At 41.9% G+C, this 20,798-nt stretch overlaps 1 protein-coding gene across 2 annotated transcripts; it reads left to right on the top strand.

Annotated features, from left to right (window-relative positions):
• The first annotated feature begins 451 nt into the window (after nt 1-451).
• On the top strand, nt 452-18,636 carry AQP11 (aquaporin 11). Of its 2 annotated transcripts, XM_003910458.5 has the most exons (3): nt 468-1,406; nt 12,294-12,410; nt 18,281-18,636. In XM_003910458.5, exons 1-3 carry the CDS (start codon nt 788-790, stop codon nt 18,358-18,360), a joined length of 816 nt encoding a protein of 271 aa, XP_003910507.2. In that variant the 5' UTR covers nt 468-787; the 3' UTR covers nt 18,361-18,636. The 2 variants fall into 2 exon arrangements, with proteins under 2 accessions (XP_017804280.1, XP_003910507.2); XM_017948791.3 differs by lacking the exon at nt 12,294-12,410 and having other exon boundaries at nt 452-1,406.
• The last annotated feature ends 2,162 nt before the right edge of the window (nt 18,637-20,798 follow it).

Genomic DNA, 20,798 nt, shown 5'->3' with positions numbered 1-20,798 from the left:
ATGCCACTGAAACACGCTTAAACTAGTTAAAGTAGCGAATTTTATCTGGCATATATTACCACCATTTTTAGCAATCTTTTTTGGCAGGTGAAGAAAAGCAAGGCTCCAGGAGGCCCTGCGCACCGGTCTACGCCCACTAACTCACCCGCCCCCTGCGCCGCGTCTCCCTTCTCAATTTCAGTCGCCCCATTGATAAAAACGAGGTGGCTATCTGAGGTGGCCTTCAGCGGTCTTTCCAGCTCCACGGTTTTACAGTCTGGAGCCGGGAAAGAAAAACTCCAAGGTCCTCACTTCAAAGCAACCGTCCGAGCCCTGCCGCGCCGCTCCCCTCCGCCCCGCTCCTCTTCGCCCCGGACTCTGGAGTCGCCGCCCGCAGGCGCGCACGGGCCGCAGCACGCGTGCGCAGTGGGCACCAAGAGCGCTGCGTCGTCCGCGCCGCGCCCGGCCCTCCGCCGCCGCACCCGCCTGCAAGGCCCTGAGGGAGGCGGCGGAGGGCGGAGGCCGAGTGCGCTGAGGGCTCGGCTGACCGTTGGCCCCTCGGCCGGCGCCCTAGCCGACCTCCCCTTGCCGCTCCGCGCCTCCCCGCCTCCCCGGCTCTGGTTCCAACACCCCAGCGCCGAGCCGGGGAGGCGGGGAGGACTCCCCACGTGTGCCGCCCCGGGGCCTCCCGCTCGTCCCGCCCCGAGGGGCGTGAGGAGGGGAGGGGCTGCGGACTTCGGACTCGGGCCCGGAGACTGCCTCCTACCCAGAGCCGGAGCCCGCAACCCGCTCAGGCGGCGACAGAGCCATGTCGCCACTGCTAGGGCTCCGGCCCGAGCTGCAGGACACCTGCACCTCGCTGGGACTGATGCTGTCGGTGGTGCTGCTCATAGGGCTGGCCCGCGTGGTCGCCCGGCAGCAGCTGCACAGGCCGGTGGCCCACGCCTTCGTCCTGGAGTTTCTAGCCACCTTCCAGCTCTGCTGCTGCACCCACGAGCTGCAACTGCTGAGCGAGCAGCACCCCGCGCACCCCACCTGGACGCTGACGCTCGTCTACTTCTTCTCGCTGGTGCATGGTCTGACTCTGGTGGGCACGTCCAGCAACCCGTGCGGCGTGATGATGCAGATGATGCTGGGGGGCATGTCCCCAGAGACGGGCGCGGTCAGGCTATTGGCTCAGCTGGTTAGTGCCCTGTGCAGCAGGTACTGCACAAGCGCCCTGTGGAACTTGGGTCTGACCCAGTATCACGTCAGCGAGAGGAGCTTCGCTTGCAAGAATCCCATCCAAGTCGACTTGTTCAAAGCGGTCATCACAGAGGCCGTCTGCTCCTTTCTTTTCCACAGCGCTCTGCTGCACTTTCAGGAGGTCCGAACCAAGCTTCGTATCCACCTGCTGGCTGCACTCATCACCTTTTTGGTCTATGCAGGTTTGTCATTCCCACCAAATACTTGGCACTTCCAGAGCCTCTATGACATGAGGCTGTAAGTTCTTTACTAAAATACATTTGAAACCCTCTATCCCGCTATGATGTAAATGCTGGAATCCCCGTTATTCTAACCATTTTGCAGCCCGTTCTTAACCAGTAGGGCCTTCATGCAGTGCTTTTTTGAACACCAGAGAAAGGAGCCACCTCTGTGCTGAAACTGAGATATTGTGAGATATTGCCAGGGGTTCAGATATCCTACAAGGGGTTTGTTTTAATGGTAGAAAGGAAAGATAACTTATTTATGCCAAGGTGGTATAGATCCTTTCGGATACTCTTACTGAAAAATGATCCTGGCTTTACAAAGTTCCTTTCGATTTAAAGCACAAGGCACATGATTGGTTAGTATAACAGCGGAGAGTAGGAATTTTGTAGTTCCATTCTAGTCCTATAAATTACTTAAAGTCATTTCTTATTTCCTTAATTCATTTTGAGTTATGAAATTTCTTATTTTAAAAATTCATTTTGCGTTATACATGAACTTTTAAGTGACCTATCAAGAAAAATGTGTTTAAATGAGAACTTGCTTCAAATTAAAGATGCTTTTTAAAATATAACTCATGAGAAATCTGTTGATTTCTTTTAAACCATTTGTTTACTTTGAAAGATCTCAGATGCGGTGGGCAATCTAGTCCTAAATGGGAGGAGGAAATCCAAAACATAAGTATTTAATGATGAAATGTGTCATGTTAAATGCTTACAACAGAATGTATTTATTGTGGCTACATCTAAATTATAAAAGACTGTGGAGGCAGAAATTACAACAAAGGAAATTTGTGGTAATAGTTATCTTCTGCCCATTAAAAGTGAAACCATGACTAGAAGCAAACTTCAAGATTATAAGGACTCTTAAACATGTACTTGACCTTCTAGGGTAAAAATGAAAGCCTTCAGCCGGGCACGGTGGCTCACACCTGTAATCCCAGCACTTTGGGCGGCTGAGGTGGGTGGATCACTAGAGGTCAGGAGTTTGCGACCAGCCTGGCCAACATGGTGAAACGCCCGTCTCTACTAAAAATACAAAAAAAAATTTAGCTGGGTGTGGTGGTGGGCGCCTGTAATCTCAGCTACTCGGCAGGCTGAGGCAGGAGAATTGCTGGAAACCGGGAGGCGGAGGTTGCAGTGAGGGGAGATCCCGCCCTTGTACTCCAGCCTGGGCAACAACAGTGAGACTCTGTCTCAAAAAAAAAAAAAGAAAGAAAGAAAGAAAGAAAGCCTTCCCAATCAATTTCCCCTTCTTTAGGTGTAGTACCACTTTTTAGGTAGACATAAATGGAAATAAGTGGTGTAGGAGAGTGAAAGGGGCCGGGCGCGGTGGCTCATGCCTGTCACACTTTGGGAGGCCAAGGCGGGTGGATCGCTTGAGCCCAGGAGTTCGAGACTAGCCTGGGCAACACAGAGAAATCCCATCTCTACAAAAAATACAAAAATTAGCCGGGCGTGCTGGTGCGCACTTGTAGTCCCAACTACTTGGGAGGCTAAGGTGGGAGGATCAACCAAATTCCAGGAGTTTGAGGCTGTGGTGAGCTGTGATAGTGCCACTGCACTCCAGCCTGGGTTATAGAGACCCTGTCTGTCTCAAAAGAAAAAAAGAAAAAGAAAAAAAGTGACAGGTACAGGCATATTTGAGGGATTGGTGAGTAGTTGCTTATTTATTGAAGTGTTAGATTTTAGCTAAAGCAGAAACATCCCCTATATATGAACAGAATTGTCACTGCAAAAAAGTTATGCCATGGTTTACCTCTGTATTTCTACAATTAAAAGCAGTAAAAACTTAGAAGAATTTTTAAATCAATAGAACATCAACTACAGTTGGATTTTTCAAAACCTATGTTCCTCTTCCCTCTCTTGATTAGCCTGAAGTTGATATTCTTTGTCTACTTTTAATACATATTTATGATTCTATAGATAATACTATATATATTAGCCATGCCCTATTTTATCAGTGACAAAAAATTTGAGAGAAGAGACACAGATAATATTTGGAGTTATAAATCCAGTCATAGATATAAGGAAAGTTATTAGAAGGAATCTGTAAAATATCAACTTAAGAGATCAAAAATACTGCCCTTTTTTTCTTGAAATGAGGGTACTAATTGATGGGGGAGAGGGAGAGTATAAAGGGATCACTAGAGCAGTGGTTCTCTCTGTATTAAAATCACCTGGGGAGCTCTTTAAACATGCTTACTTATTCTGGGCTCACAGATTAAAATCCAATTGCTCTGGCAAGGGGCCTAGGCAGCGATGTATGTTAAACCTTCACAGGTGATCCCATTATGAAACCAAGATAAAGAAGCACTGCTTTAGGAGTCTAGACCTGCACTGTGCAATTCAGTAGCCACTAGCAGCATGTGGCTATTTTCACTTAAATTAACTGAAATTAGATTCAAAGTAGCTACATTTCAAGTGGTCAGTTGTCAAATTGTGATGTAGCTAGTGGCTACAGTATTGGACAGTGCTAGACTCTGTTTGCCTGGGTAGAACAAAATAGACTATTGTTGATTACTTCTAGTTACAGAAATTTATAATGCAGTATGATCTTCCCTTTTTTTGTTTTCTGCCGATATAAGGGAGATAAGAATATTCAGTTGTCAGCTGTTACAGGCCAAGCATTTTGCTAGGTAATTTATGAGAGTTATCTTAATTAATCCTTACAAGAACTCATTGATGAATACATTCTTCCCATTTTAAGTAAAGTAAGTGAGGCCCAGAAAAGTGAAATGACTTGTCCAAGCTTACATAACTAGACTGTGCTAGAACCGTGGTTCCAAATGGCACTAAAGCTCATACGGACTCATTATCAGCCTTTCCACAGTGTGCTCCTCAAAAGTTACAAAACTAGACACAATTGAATATATTCAGCCATAAAAAGGAATGAGGTTATGATATATACTACAACATGAATGAACCTCAAAAATATTATGCTAAGCAAAATAAGCCAGACACAGTAAGACAAATACTGTATGGCTCTACGTACACAAAATGTCCAGAATAGGTAAATTCATAGAGACAGAAAGTAGAATAGAGTTACCAGGGACTGTGGGGAGGAGAGAGGAATGGGGACTTACTGTTTAATGGGTACAAAGTTTCTGTTTATGTTATGAAAACCTTTGGAAATGGTGAAAAGTGTATTATAGGTGAATGTAACACCTATAATACACCTAAAAATGGCTAAAATGGCATACTTTATGTTACGTATATATGTTTCACCACAATTTATACAATTTTTAAGTTACAAAATGATGTTGCCAAATAAATTTGGCAGACACTGGATTAAACAGGTTTTCTAATTTTAAGACTTCATAGAGCCTTTACTGTGCTTCTATGTATTGTGAAACTCCAAGAGGAGGATTTGGAGCACAGTTTTTCAAACTTATGAGAGCCTCTTGTCTAGGAGCATATAGCAGAAGAGAACATACTTTGGGAAATGCTGCACTAAGCCCCATCTCTCCCTTTCATTTTCTATGGCTATAAGTCATAACTTTGGAACAGAGTTGTTACAAATAGAACTGTCTTGGGACAGTTGGCTAAGTCAGGCATCATTACAAGTTATTTTGAGTGTCTTTTTAAAACTTCTAACATACTACAAGTACAGATTTGACAAAGGTGCATATTGGGAGATTTCTTTAATCACTTGCATTTTGAGGGCAGTCAGAAGTCACCAATACAGAGTATATCAAAATAATGATTATGTATTTTAGGATTACAGAACATAAGCGTCCAGCAACATAGCCACAGGCTCCTAGGATAGCCAGTGACCAAGTGTCTGTGTATTTATTGATTTAGCACCCCAAATTTTGATGGACACATGGAGCCTCAGTTATGTCATTACCGTGTATCATGTATCAACTGGCTCCCCTAATAGTGTAAAAAAAAAAAAAAAAAAAAGAAAGAAGAAGCTGTGTGGTTTATTAACATATTAGAGCTATAAACTGTTAATCAGATTTCAAGCAAATCTTTCTTTGGGTTCTGGAAAAAGTTAGTTCAATGAACAGTTTGAGAGAGAGCTGCATTCATTTTTATGCATAATTAGATATTGAAAAACATGTGGGCTGGGTGCGGTGGCTCATGCCTGTAATCCCACCACTTTGGGAGGCCAAAGCGGGTGGATTACCTGAGGTCAGGAGTTTGAGACCAGCCTGACCAACATGGAGAAACCCCACCTCTACTAAAAATACAAAATTAGCTGGGCATGCTGGTGCATGCCTATAATCCCAGCTACTCAGGAGGCAGAGGCAGGAGAATTGCTTGAACCTGGGAGGCAGAGGTTGCAGTGAGCTGAGATCGCGCCATTGCACTCCAGCCTGGGCAACAGGAGCAAAACCATCTCAAAAAAAGAAAAAAAGAAAGAAAAACATCTGTTATTTTACACGTGTCAGTTGTCTTTATTACCGCATACTGTTCATTTCTTTCATAGAATTTTAAATTATATTGTTTTCTGACACAACACCTGTTTTCCTCTACCAGATGATAAGCTTTGAGTCTATAGACCACATTTGTTTTATTTGTCATAACGTATATCAAGATCTTAGCATAGGACCTGGTACAAAGTAAACAGTATTTTAAGAATAAGTGAACAAACTAGCAAATATTCTGTTTACTCTAAAAACTTGTACAGAAAGAAATAATATGGCAGGTGTGGTGGCTCACACCTGTAATCCTAGCACTTTGGGAGGCTGAGGCGGGCAGATCACCTGAGGTTGGGAGTTTGAGACCAGCCTGACCAACATGGAGAAACCCTGTCTCTACTAAAAATACAAAATTAGCCACGCGTGGTGGTGCACACCTGTAATCCAAGCTACTCGGGAGGCTGAGGCAGGAGAATCGCTTGAACCTGGGAAGTGGAGGTGGGAGGATCCCCTGAGTCCTGGAGGCGGAGGTTGCAGTGAGCCAAGATCATGCCACTGTACTTCAGCCTGGGCAACAGAGCAAGACTCAGTCAAAAAAAAAAAAAAAAGAGAGAAAGGAACATATGTTCCTTTTAAATAGGAGCTATTATCAATTTACAAATGAAAAACACCTTCAAAGGTCCAAAATTTATTTTGTTATGCCAGTATAATATAGTGGTTAAGGCCGGGTGTAATGGTCATGCCTGTAATCCCGGCACTTTGGGAGACGGAGGCAGGTGGATCACCTGAGGTCAGGAGTTCAAGACCAGCCTGTTGATTCATAATCTGAATCAACATGACCATCCATAGCCTATTCATTAGCCTCATTACTCTACTATTCTTTAACCAATTTAATGCCAACATGGTGAAGCCCCATCTCTCCTAAAAATACCAAAATTAGCCTGGCATGGTGGTGGTCGCTTGTAGCCCCAGCTACTTGGAGGCTGAGGCAGTAGAATTGCTTGAACCTGGGAGGCAGAGGTTGCAGCAAGCTGATATCACACCAGTGCACTCCAGCCTGGGCAACAAAGCAAGACTATGTCTCAATTAAAAAAAAAATATATATATATATATAGTGGTTAAGGCCAGGTATGGTGGCTCATGTCTGTAATCCCAGGACTGGGAGGTCAAGGCAGGAGGACTGCATGAGGCCAGCAGTTTGAGACCAGTCTGGGCAACATAGCAAGACCCTGTCTCTACAAAAAGTGTTTTAACTGAGCCAGGTATGGTGGTGCACACCTGTAGTCTTAGCTACTTAAGAGGCTGAGGCAGTAAGATTGCTTGAGCCCTGGAGTTTGAGGCTGCATAGAGTCATAATTTCATCACTACACTCCAGCCTGGGTGAAAGAGTGACATCTGTTTTGATTTAAAAAAAAAGAAAAAAAGACTGTGCCCTTAGGCTGCATACTTACTTTGGGCCTCACTTTCCTTATAAGACTAGTATGAGGAATAATAATTCAAGTTTTTAGCATAGTACCTGCCATATACGAAGTGCTTGGGAAATAGTGACTTTTTGTTATTATTTCCCTCTATATTTCCAACAGGATTCCAGTATAATTTGATCATTTTTGCATATAATTTGATCAGTTTTATTGCTCACAACTCCTTCTGGGATAAATTCAGGAAAATGTAAGTTGTAACTTTTATAAAGAAATTTGTCCATTGCAAATAAGTCAAAGATTTTGGTACAAATCCCTAGGTGTTCCCCACAACATCTGAGAACAGTCTAATGTCACTCTTCCAGGTCTGTAAGAATAACAACTAATTTGAAAACAGGCCAGGCGCAGTGGCTCATGCCTGTAATCCCAGCACTTTGGGAGGCCGAGGTAGGCGGATCGCTTGAAGCCAGGAGTTTGAGACCAGCCTGGCCAACATGGCGAAACCCAGTCTCTACTTAAAATACAAAAGTTAGCTGGGCATGGTGGCTCATGCCTGTAGTCTCAGCTACTCAGGAAGCTGAGGCATGAGAATCTCTTGAACCCGGGAGGTGGAGGTTGCAATGAGGTGAGATTGCACCAGTGCACTCCAGCCTGGGTGACAGAGTGAGAATCTCTCAAAAAAAGAAAAGAAAAGAAAACAGCTAGCTACCTAGCTTAGCTAGTAACATTAGAATATCAACAGAATACAAGCCAGAAATGAAAAGTGGAGTTTGGAGATGCAAACTTTGAAATTATTTGCCCAGTAATGTCTGGGAGTAGAGATTGAATTTGGGGAAAACAAACAGGCTTGTCATTAGAGAGGTATTTTCAACTCCTGACAATGACATTTTATCAGAGCTCATCATGGTCTGATAACACTCTTTTGCTTTGCTTACGTGCTCATTAAAATGGGTGCTCTGGAGAGGGAAGACAAATATTCCAGTTACTAGAAAGCTAGCTTCCACTCTAAATTAATAAAGAGACCTTCCAACTTCTACATGAGTGTTACGTGATTTTAACTAGTATTCTTCTGTCACAGAGAATTTTATTCCCTTTAGGAATACTAAGAAACTTTAGCACCTAAAATGGCCAGATTTGAGACTTAGCCTCTGGCTGTGGTTATTTCACCAAATCCATGGTGTCCTCTGACTCTTGGCAGTGGACTAGCTGGATCTCCCGGTTATACCTCTTCAACATGCATGATTGTCATCTCCCCTTCAAATGTCAATAAATAGTAACTTGTTTTTTTGAAGCCACCTTCTGATAGTTCCATGCCTGATGATTCTTTAAAAAATAATTCATGTTTAATGACACAATACGTGATATGTTCTTTACGTAAAAAATTCAAAGACTGAAGTGCCTTTTGACTGCCATCCTCCATGCCTCCGTGCCTGCCTCCTCTCCTTCCCTGTCTACTCTTATTTCCAGGGTAATCCTTGTCTCTGATGTTTGTGTTACAACCTTCCAAACTGGTTTTTTTGTTGTTGTTGTTGTTTGGGGTTTTTTTGGGATGGAGTATTGCTCTGTCACCCAGCCTAGAGCACAGTGGTACAGTCTCGGCTCACTGCAACCTCTGTATCACAGGTTCAGACAATGATCCTGCCTCAGCCTCCTGAGTAGCTGGGATTAAAGGTGACCGCCACCACACCTGGCTTGTTTTTGTGTGTGTGTGTGTTTTTTGTTTTTTTTTTGAGACAGAGTTTCACTCTTGTTGCCCTGCCTGGAGTGCAATGGCGCGATCTTGGCTCACTGCAACCTCTGCCTCCTCAGGCGATTTTCCTGCCTCAGCCTCCTGAGTAGCTGGGATTACAGGCATGCGCCACCACGCCCGGTTAATTTTGTATTTTTTGTAGAGACAGGGTTTCTCCATACTGGTCAGTCTGGTCTTGAACTCCCGACCTCAGGTGATCCTCCCGCCTCGGCCTCCCAAAGTGCTGGGATTACAGGCGTGAGCCACCGTGCCTGGCCACACCTGGCTAATTTTTTTTTCTTTTATCTTTTTCCTCCGGAGTAGTTGGGATTACAGGCACCTGCCACCACACCCACTAATTTTTTAAAAAATTAATTTATTTTTTTAAAAAATTATACTTTAAGATCTTGCTAGTTCTTTGCTACAAAGTTCTTGCTAGATCTTTGCTAGTTCTTGTAGAGCTGGGTGCAGTGGCTCCTGTAATCCCAGCACTTTGGGAGGCTTAGACGGGTGGATCACGAGGCCAGGAGATCAAGACCATCCTCACTAACACAATGAAACCCCGTCTCTACTAAAAATACAAAAAATTAGCTGGGCGTGGTGGTGGGCACCTGTAGTCCCAGGTACTCAGGAGGCTGAGGCAGGAGAATGGTGTGAGCCTGGGAGGCGGAGCTTGCAGTGAGCCAAGATCTCGCCACTGCACTCCAGCCCGGGTGACAGAGCGAGACTCTGTCTCAAAAAAAAAAAAAAAAAATAAATATATATATATATATATATATATATATATATATATATATGTAGTGTATATGTCTTCTCATACACAAATACCAGTGTTTCTATAGGACAGTAATTCTCAACTTGGGGACAGTTTTCCCCCCAGGGGACATTTTTGGTTGTTACAATGTGGGGAGAGGGAATAAGCCACTGCCATCTAAGTAGAGGCCAGGGATGTTGCTAAACATACTACGGTGCACAGGACAGCTCACAACAAAGAATTATCCAGTAAGACATTAAAGCCAATGCCATGTTTTTGGCTTTTGTTAACACAGAACCCACACCTAACATGGATTTCTGTATAGTTAACTATTGCTATGTAACACACCATTCAAAACTTTTTTTTTTTTTTTTTTTTTTTTTTTTGAGACGGGTTCTCACTCTGTCACCCAGGCTGGAGAGCAGTGGCACAATCTCAACTCACAGCAGCCTCAACCTCTGCAGGCTCAGGTTATTCTCCTACCTTAGCCTCCCAAGTAGCTGGGACCACAGGCATGTGGCACCACACCCAGCTAATTTTTGTATTTCTTATAGAAATGGGGTTTTGCTATGTTGCCTGAGCTGGTTACAAACTCCTGGGCTCAAGTGATCCAACTGCTTCAGCCTTCCAAGGTGTTAGGATTACAGGCATGAGCCACCATGCCTGGCCCCAAAACTGAGAATAACTTATTTTTCATGATTCTGTGGGTTATAGATGGGCAGTTCCTCTGAGATCACTCATGTAGCTGCATTCAACTGGACAGTGGTGAGGCTGGAAAGCCCAAGGCAGCCTCACTTATGTGTCTGGCAGTTGTCAGCTGTCATCTAAGATGCCTCAGTTCTCTTCCGTGTGGCCTTCCATCCTCCAGCAGCCCAGACCAGCAAACTCACATGGTCAGGGCATTCTTCCAAGAGAGCAAAAAGTGGAAGCTGATGCGTTTATTGAGACATGAACCTAGAATTCACACAGCATCACTCCTGCCACATTCAGAATTCACATAGCCCTACTCTGCTCCATTCTATCTATCAACACAAGTTGCAAAGCCAGCTCATTTTCAAGAGAGGGAAAGTAGACAACCTCTTGCTGGAAGAAGCAGCTACCACTAAGTCATACTGATCAGAACTGCTGTGTGAGGATGAGAAGACTAGGAAGTGAAGTCGTTTGAGTTTTAGGATGGTATAAGACTGATCGGTGGTGTTCATCTTAGATGTAGTGGAAAACCTTCCGTATACCATGGCCTTGAATACTGAAGTAAACTAATTGAGGGTAATGATTCAGTCCATTTTTATCAATACATGCCTAAAAGTCACAGGTCATTTATATTATCATAGGTCATATTACGTTATATTGTAAATGTCTGTGTGAGTCTTTATCTTTCTGCCCATGGTATCTAGTACACAGGAACTCAGTAAGTTTTTGTGGAATCAAACTGAAATGACTAGCTGCCAACCAGACAATTCTGTTCACCCTTAGCAGTTGCAGGTTTAACATTCCAGGATTTGACTATTCAAGAATGATTCTGAAGGTCCATGATATCATTTAAATTGCTGAGTCATGAATATGAATCATGCTGTGAGGCTGGTACACTAGAAAAAACTCGTAGCTATCCAGTGAGCTTAGTTCATTGCTCAATATCTTCATCTCGACACAGCTTCATTGTTCTCGGCCTATTCAAGTGTGAAATCTCAGTAGTGGAATCTTATGAAAGGGCCACTTAATTTCCATGAAAACAGGCTACAGTGGTGCACGTCAATAATAGAACTTGTGAAGATCTCAAGATCTATCTCTGTGGCTAAGTAAAAGAGGCAGAGGTGTGCCTTGGAAAGCTTCCACTTGGAAAAACTGCTGAAAATGTCACTGTCTGAGGGATGCTCTTAGGCTGGACTTTGAAAAGCGAAGACACAGCTTTGTGGAGTACTGCTGGACAGGCATCCAGCCTCCTCTGCCGTTCCTTCCTTGTGTGGTCGGACTATAGACTCCTAGGCCCCACGTCAGAGAGATACCCTGGGTGCAGAGCTGGAACACAAATCCTAAAAAGTAGCCAACAGTTATAATTTCTGCTTATCTCTCATGACTACTCACGGTTGCTTCTTAAGGATTCTGTTGACAAGTGAAAATGGAACCAATGATAAAGCTTTGGTCTGTTGGTCCATTTTACCTTTTCTTTTCAATACAAAGTTATGCTTGTACCCAAAGGATCTTGGGGCATTGTATCTATTTAACTATATTTTCATTTTACCTTTATTATTATTCATTCATTTAAATTGATGAATGTTCAGGGCAGCCAAATCTATTTTATAAAACTGTAGGAATAGTAATAGAGCACATTAACTTTCAGTGTCCATTTTATAGTCTATAGGAAAAGCACTGGATTCAAACTTTAATGTCCTTTGCCTTTTTTTTTTGTACCTGGCATATAGTCTATGATTATAGTCTAAAATATGCCAGGTGATTCTGCAAAGGAAGATCACAGACTAAGAATACCTAAAATAAAAGTCACATTAAGTAACCATTTATTTCCAGTTACAAGAAAATGTAAGATAAATCATTTGGAATCACTCTGCTTAAAATCTATTACAGGAGGAAGTCTAACAGGAGCTGTATTTAATCCAGCTTTGGCACTTTCGCTACATTTCATGTGTTTTGATGAAGCATTTCCTCAGTTTTTTATAGTATACTGGCTGGCTCCTTCTTTAGGTAAGCATATTTTAATTTAGTATGTCTGAAAGATTAGGGTATTTTAAAATATGATATGTGTATATTATTGTAACATGTCAATTTCCAAAGCCAGAGCAGGCACAAAACAGAAAATGAAAAAGGTAGTTAACATGCCTGAAATGATACTTTGTGTAGTATCCTTTAAAACTGTTTTTATCTTTAAAGAAACAGTATCTAGTTAAGGGTAGTCAGTTTCAGATACGCTATTACTTTAAGAAACCTTGAGATCTGAGCACCAAAAAAGCAAAGAGTGCTTACTTCCCTTCAAATATAATTTTTTTTTTTTTTTGCTAAAGAAATTTGTTTTTTCACATTTGTGATCTCCAGATAAAGTATCATTTAGTTCATTTGACTCATTTTACAGAAGAGCATCTCATGAAACAGTGAATACCTGTATTAAGTATAGTTTAAAAGTTATCCACAAGTTACATTCCTGTTATTTTTATTTTATTGTTTTTGTTTTGCTTTGTTTTTTTTTTTTTTCGAGACAGGGTCTGTCTTTGTCACCCAGGCTTGAGTGCAGTGGCATGATCATAGCCATAGCTCACTGTGCTTGAACTCCTGGGCCCAAGCAATCCTCCTGCCTTAGCCTCCTGAGTAGCTGGGATGACAGGCATGTGCCACCACACCCAGCTAATTTGTGTATATTTTGTAGAGATGAGGTCTTGCTATGTTGCTCAGGCTACATTCCAGTTATTTCTATTTGGATCAGATATATAAACTCTTTATAAAGATGGGTCAAATAACACAAAATTATACAATATACAAAAAATTATTATGCATTTCTTATGCATTACTTATATAAAGTTATCAGCATTTCTTGATTTTGTTTAGTCATCTGTTTTAAGCCTGGTTATAACTCATAACTGTAAGTGAATATGAAGATGCTTGGCCCTCCATTAATTCACTCTTCTTTTTATCCAGTTAGCATATTGTTTCTTGTTAGTCATTTTCTTTAAAACACGCACACACATACACAGAAGGGAACACAGAAGGGAAGTGCCACAACAGGTTTGAAGAGTCAATCACACTTTACTCTTCCTGTTTACCTTCCATTCCTCTATCTCACATTTATGTTATTGTCATGCTTGGCATCATATTGTTATGCTCAATGATATCTATAGGCCTAAACATAAAGTGTATCAAAGAAAAATTGGTTTTAAATACTAGTAATATAACTTTTGGTCAGTTCTACTGAGTGCTAGTATTTTCCGATAACATCTTTAAAGAAAAATTTTCTCCGTTTTTAGGCCGGGCGTGGTGGCTCATGCCTGTGATCCCAGCACTTTGGGAGGCCGAGGCGGGCGGATCACAAGGTCAGGAGATTGAGACCATCCTGGCTAACACGGTGAAACCCCGTCTCTACTAAAAAAAATTAGCTGGGCGTGGTGGCGGGCGCCTGTAGTCCCAGCTACTCAGGAGGCTGAGGCAGGAGAATGGCATGAACCCGGGAGGTGGAGCCTGCAGTGACCCCAGATCACGCCACTGTACTCCAGCCTGGGTGACAGAGAAAGACTCCGTCTCAAAAAATCCATTTTTAAAGTTAAAAAGGTCACTAATATAAAGAAGTTAAGAAGTTAACAAGGTCTAATTGGGCAGGCCTACTGGTAGTTTTTATATGAAAAAATCCCCCCAGTATGTCTGGAGACTAACATATATTAACATGATTTATTTGTTAGCATGCTCCAACTACAATTGTAATAGTAGGCTAAGGCAGAGGTCCCCAGCCTCCAGGCTGCAGACCAGTACAGTCCGTGGCCTGTTAGCAATCAGGCCACACAGCAGGAGGTGAGTGGCAGTCAAGCTTACAAAGCTCCGTCTCCTGTCAGGTCAGCAGCATTAGATTCTCATAGGAGCATGAACCTTATTGTGAACTCAGCATGTGAACGATCTAGGTTACACGCTGCTTATGAGAATCTAACTAATGCCTGATGATCCAAGGTGGAACAGTTTCATCCCAAAACCATGCCCCCAGTCCATGGAAAAACTGTCTTCCAGGAAACCAGTCATCACTGTGTTAAGGAATTATTTCATCCATTACTTGACAGAACATTAAAAGTAGCCAGGTAGGCTGGGTGCGGTGGCTCATGCCTGTAATCCCAGCACTTTGGGAGGCCGAGGTGGGTGGATCACCTGAAGTCAGGAGTTCGAGACCAGTCTGGCCAACTCTACTAAAAATACAAAAATTAGCTGGGCATGATGATGCGTGCCTGTAATCCCAGCTACTCGGGAGGCTGAGGCAGGAGAATCGCCTGAACTCAGGAGTTGGAGGTTGCAGTGAGCCGAGATCGCACTATTGCACTCTAGCCTGGGTGACAGAGCAAGTCTCACCAAAAAAAAAAAAAAAAAAAAGCACAGTGGCACATGTCTATAGCCCCAGCTACCAACTACTTGGGAGGCGGAGGCCAGGAGTTCAAGTCCACCTTGGGCAACATAGCAAAACAACCTGTCTAAAAAATAAATTTAAAAAGGGTCTTTCTGGAAGAATTTTAAAAAGGAATCTGAAGTAATGACAATCTCTGTAAAAGGACCTTGATTTTTTTCTTAGAACACATTTTCCAGCCAAAGCAGCACTTAATGACTTCCTGGAAGAATGTACTAGAAAAAAAGCCTCATGATAGATAAAAAAGGAATGCTAAATCTTCCCCTTTTATAGAGCAGAAAGTGTGATAGGGTGGGGAAAGTGACTATATTCTTTTCTTGTTTGTGTAGTACAAACAGGAAGATAACACATTAATATGTAGCCAAAACATTTTAAAGAACCACTTATCCCCCAATAATCCAAACACCCCCTCCCCCCCAAAAAAAGTCCAAATCTCTTACATATAGAAGTGGAATCAAACTTTTTTTGGTCTGGCTGTGATCACCGAGGCTGGAGTGCAGTGGCGCAATCTTGGCTCACTGCAACCTCTGCCTCCCAGGCACAAGTGATCCTCTTGTCCCAACCCCCCAGGTAGCTGGGACTACTGGTGTGTGCCCCCACACCCAGCTAAGTTTTGTATTTTTTTATAGAAACAGGGTTTCTATGTTGCTCAGGCTGGTCTTGAACTCCTGGGCTCAGGTGATCCGCCCGCCTTGGCCTGCCAAAGTGCTGAGATTATAGGTATGAGCCACCATGCTTGGCTGAGATCAAACATTTTCGAATTCATATGATCTTTTTTATATTTAGCTTGTTGAAAATATGTATTCCAAGATTCTTATTTGGTCTAAGGACCCCTACCTTTTAAAATAGACCCAACATAAAATTTGTATTATATTTTTGGTTTAAAGAGGCCTGTTTGTATATTTCTTTCTGAGGTTTATGAATTAGAATAAAGGCATCCTTCAATATATGTAGATAAAAGACATGTATGTGAATAAATGATGATTTGTTTAGAATACTGCGTTCTAGCCTGCTATTGAATTTTGTCATATATTGAAGTTAACTTCTCACTGGGGGAGAAAAAAAAATGGCTCCAAATGAAATAAAGAAATAAAGCGACACATTATATAACTCTGTAAAGAATGGGAAAAAATAAATTATAAATTAAAAGAATCATTCAAAGAGTTAAGAGATGAGGAGTCCAAAATAAAAATAAAAACAAAAACCCCAAAACAAACACCACTCAACTACCAAAGTTACATTAATTAGGCAGTGCCAGGGGAGTGAGACAGAGGAAAGAGTAATCCCAAGATATCCACCTTCTTTCCTTCTTGACCAAGCAGGAAGCAAACTATTCTTGGGAGTCATAGTCCATATTCTTTCTTGTTTCTCATCATAGCAGAGATAATTATAATTCCTCTAATGGCCCCTGCCATCTTCCCAAATTAAAAATTTAGAAACATGACTATAAGGATGCATATGTGGCCTGGTGTGGTAGTACATGCATGTAGTCTCAGCTACTTGGCAGGCTGAGGTAGGAGAATCACCTGAGCCCAGGAAGTCGAGGCTGCAGTGAGCCGAGATCGTACCACTGCACTCCAGCCTGAGTGATGGGAGTGTGACCCTGTCTCAAAAAAAAAGAAAAAAAAAAAAAATATATATATATAGTATTCTCTAGTTTATACATTTCATACAGTGAAAAGTGGAAAATTCTGTTTGCTTCTATGAAACTACAATTCCATTTTTGGAAAAAATTTTAAATGTAATATCTTATTTTCTAGTTCTGACTTTATAAAAAATGACCAAAAAATTGTGGGTCAGTTAACATAAAGGTTGTTTCTGATATTTTTTCATTTAAAGCCTTTGGTTGCAAACAGACTCATCTTTCACAAATATGTTAAGGTATCTAAGTGCTTGCCAAACCTTAAGGTTTTTTGTTGTTGCAAACAAGAGAACATAATTTCAAATGTGCATGTGACAAAACTTGTTTTCAGTCTGAATTTAAACTGATCTAGGGCTCTAAGCCTGAATACATTCAGATCAAGATGAAAAATTAACCACTGCAGATTTACTTTGCAAGATAGTGACTTGAGCCCTCACTCTCCTTAGTCCCTATTTCACATTGAAAAATTAACCAACAGCTACATGCCAGATTTCTCTTTTTTTTTTTTTTTTTTTTTTTTTGAGACGGAGTCTCGCTCTGTAGCCCAGGCTGGAGTGCAGTGGCCGGTTCTCAGCTCACTGCAAGCTCCGCCTCCCGGGTTTACGCCATTCTCCTGCCTCAGCCTTCCCGAGTAGCTGGGACTACAAGCGCCCGCCACCGCGCCCGGCTAGTTTTTTGTATTTTTTAGTAGAGACGGGGTTTCACCGTGTTCGCCAGGATGGTCTCGATCTCCTGACCTCGTGATCCGCCCGTCTCGGCCTCCCAAAGTGCTGGGATTACAGGCTTGAGCCACCGCGCCCGGCCTTACATGCCAGATTTCTCTGTTGTAATTCTCAGAAATGAAGATTACTAATATGTGAATTTTCAAAACATTTTGGGCTGGGTACAGTGACTTACGCCTGTAATCCTAGCACTTTGGGAGGCCAAGGCGGGTGAATCAGGAGTTCGAGACCAGACTGGCCAATATAGTGAAATCCCGTCTCTACTAAAAATACAAAAATTAGCCAGGCGTGGTGGTGGGCGCCTGTAATCCCAGCTACTCAGGAGGCTGAGGCAGGAGAACGGCTTGAACCTGGGAGACAGAAGTTGCAGTGAGCCAAGATCACACCACTTCACTCCAGCCTGGGCGAAAGAGCGAAACTCTGTCTCAAAAACAAACAAATAAACAACAATTTTGTATTATATTTAAGATTTAAACTTCCACCATCGACTGAAATTTTGTTTTAGATATTTTATTTGCTTGACACATCTCTAAAAGCGGTTGTCAGTTAAATAAGGTTGAGATAAAAATGAAAAAAAAAAAAAAAGCTGTTAATGGTTGAGATTAATGAAAAAGGAGAGACTGGAGGAAGTAACCTAACATTGTTTTTATTTGAGCATTCTCAGTGAAAACTCCAAATGCTTTCAGTTGCTTTATTCTCCAGGTATGTCCCTGGGGCACGGAGGGAAGGGAGAGTGTTACCATTTTAAAGAGAAGAAAATGAAGACCCAAGTCTAGGGTTTCTCACTTAGCAAGTCAGTAACAGAGCCAGAACTAAAACTATACATCTTTGGATTTGGTTTATCCTTTGAATTCATTAGATCCTATTGGTTTTGCCAAATGCATACTGTTTTTAAGGATTCACAGTTGAAGAAAAAATAATCTGAGAATATTAGATTTAAATATCTAATATGTTTCACGTAGAATTGATGTAACCAATTCTTTAAGCATAGCTTTCCAAACAGCTAGGTATATAATTGTATATAATTTTAAAATATACCCTCCTAGTGATTATGAACTTCCTTAAAGATTGTTTTTTTATTTTACTGTATTTTGTCTTTCAGGTATATTGTTGATGATTTTGATGTTCAGCTTTTTCCTTCCATGGCTGCATAACAACCATACAATTAATAAAAAGGAATAAATAAATGTTCCAAAGACTCAGACTAACATACAGGACAGTCCAGCTGGATGTGATAAAGATTTTGTCACCTCATATGGAAAACACTGGCTGCACTGGATTCGTCAGTGTTAACTTCCTTTGAGGAAGCTGCCTTATAGTTTTCATCACTGGGACTTAAACAAAAAATTACTGTGAAAATGAGGTATCCTGTACTTCTCAGTTAAGACTTGTTCTTTGAGTGGTGTATTAAATGCTGCTAGAAAAGCCTCATTACATTAAACATAAATCAATCTTAAATGGTAATTGTTAACTTTGATGAAAAATGAGTACAGGATGAGAAGGGAAGTAATGGTGGTAGTAAGACCAAAGAATTTGTGTATCAAGTGTCACCCAAATGAACAGAATTTTTAACTATAAGTACAACCCATCAACTTACAGAACTGGCGAGAGGATACTTTCAGCCACCACCTCACACAATGATACCATCAAGCAGTGTCATCTTTCAGCAGGAAAGTCACTTTTAGAAGTAGAATATATATTCACTCACATATAAGCAATTTCCTACATTTTAAGTATATTACAATCTAGTATCTAAAATATTTTCTCTAAATAGACAATCTCACTAGCTCTAGCCAAGTGGTTATTCTTTAATAGAATATACTAAAACAAAACACCCATACGAAGTCAGGATTTAAGCTTTTCACATTCTCCTTTGAGCCAACAGCCAGCTACCTTATGAAGTAGGGAGGGCATGTATTTTTAATCTCCATTTTACAGATAAGGAAACTAAGCCTAGATGGGTTTGCTGCCCTGGCTTAGATCACATAGAGCCAAATACCATCTCTAGTCTTTGACTTCAATCCAAATATTCTTCTCGGTCATGATTATGACTAAAGGGAAATCAAGGGTCCATAGAAATATTAAGTACTTATAATAACATTAAAACTTGTTTAGAAATTAGTATTTTTTGAGATTTAAAGAACCTTCCAGTTTTACTATATTAGAAGGCTTCTTTTATTGTATGTGGTCTACTTTTTATTAAAAGTTCAGGCCATGAAAGGTTAAGTGTGTTTCACTTCAAAGGAAATTCCATTATCAGAGTTAGAATTGAAAGTAAAGGCTGGGCGCGATGGCTTACACCTGTAATCCCAACACTTTGAGAGGCTGAGACAGGAGGATCACAAGGTCAAGAGATCGAGACCATCCTGGCCAAGATAGTGAAACCTTGTCTCTACTAAAAATACAAAAATTAGTCAGGCATGGTGATGTGCACCTGTAGTCGCAGCTACTCAGGAGGCTGAGGCAGAAGAATCGCTTGGACTCGGGAGGCAGAAGTTGCAGTGAGCCGAGATCATGCCCAGCCTGGCAACAAAGCAAGACTCCGTCTCAAAAAAAAAAAAAAAAAAAAAAAAAAGTAAAATAATATGGGGTGAGATATAATCCGTTTGAGTAATAATCAGTTAACAACTGATAATTTGCCAGGTAATTTAAGTGATGCTTGGTGATCAGCTTGTAGACAGTAACTCTATTTATATCTGCAGACTGAACAGGTGCAGCCTTTTGCCAAGTCTACCCAACAAGGCAGCCAGCTTTGTATTTTAAAAAGCAGAGTTCGGTCAGGCACGGTGGCTCATGCGTGTAATCCCAGCACTTTGGGAGGCTGAGGTGGGTGGATCACAAGTTCAGGGGTTCCAGACCAGCCTGGCCAAGATGGTAAAACCCTGTCTCCACTAAAAATACAAAAATTAGTTGGGCGTGGTGGCAGGCACCTGTAGCCTCAGTTACTCGGGAGGCTGAGGCAGGAGAATCACTTGAACCCCGGAGGCGGAGGTTGCAGTGAGCCGAGATCACACCACTGCACTCCAGCCCAGGCAACAAGAGTGAAACTCCATCTTATTAAAAAAAAAAGCAGAGTTAACAAATGTGACTAAATGACTAAATGCAGTCTCTGACCTATTTTATTTGGCCTGCACAGTATTTTTTTTGAAAGTCGAAATTAAGTAAAATCCATAGTTCCAGCTGCTCTCAGAAAAATTCCAAAGACCTTGCGATACTAGGCCCGAATTCTGCCATACAACACAAAATAATGGTTGTTCCCTTTAAAATGGTCCCGTCTTGCAAACATGAAGCTGAGTTTCACTTACTGTTTCATGGCTATTTTTCTTATAGGAATGTGTCTTTTTGCATCTTTAGCATGAGGACTTCTGTGGGTTAAGAAAAATGAGTATTGGCTGGGCGCGGTGGCTCACGCCTGTAATCCCAGCACTTTGGGAGGCTGAGGCGGGTGGATCACGAGGTCAGGAGATCGAGACCATCCTGGCTAACATGGTGAAACCCCGTCTCTACTAAAAATACAAAAAATTAGCTGGGTGTGGTGGCGGGCGCCTGTAGTCCCAGCTACACGGGAGGCTGAAGCAGGAGAATGGCGTGAACCCGGGAGGCGGAGCTTGCAGTGAGCC

Source organism: Papio anubis, chromosome 12 (genome assembly GCF_008728515.1).
Source record: "Papio anubis isolate 15944 chromosome 12, Panubis1.0, whole genome shotgun sequence".
Lineage (NCBI taxonomy): Eukaryota > Metazoa > Chordata > Mammalia > Primates > Cercopithecidae > Papio > Papio anubis.
The sequence above is the reverse complement of the archived record's forward strand: the minus strand, read 5'-3'. Positions and strand labels throughout refer to the sequence as shown.

Coding starts and splice junctions, on each gene's coding strand:
- AQP11 (XM_003910458.5), top strand. CDS start 788: ATGTCGCCACTGCTAGGGCTCCGGCCCGAGCTGCAGGACACCTGCACC. Junction 1,407..12,293: donor CACCTTTTTGGTCTATGCAG/GTTTGTCATTCC, acceptor AATCTATTACAG/GAGGAAGTCTAACAGGAGCT. Junction 12,411..18,280: donor CTGGCTGGCTCCTTCTTTAG/GTAAGCATATTT, acceptor TTTGTCTTTCAG/GTATATTGTTGATGATTTTG.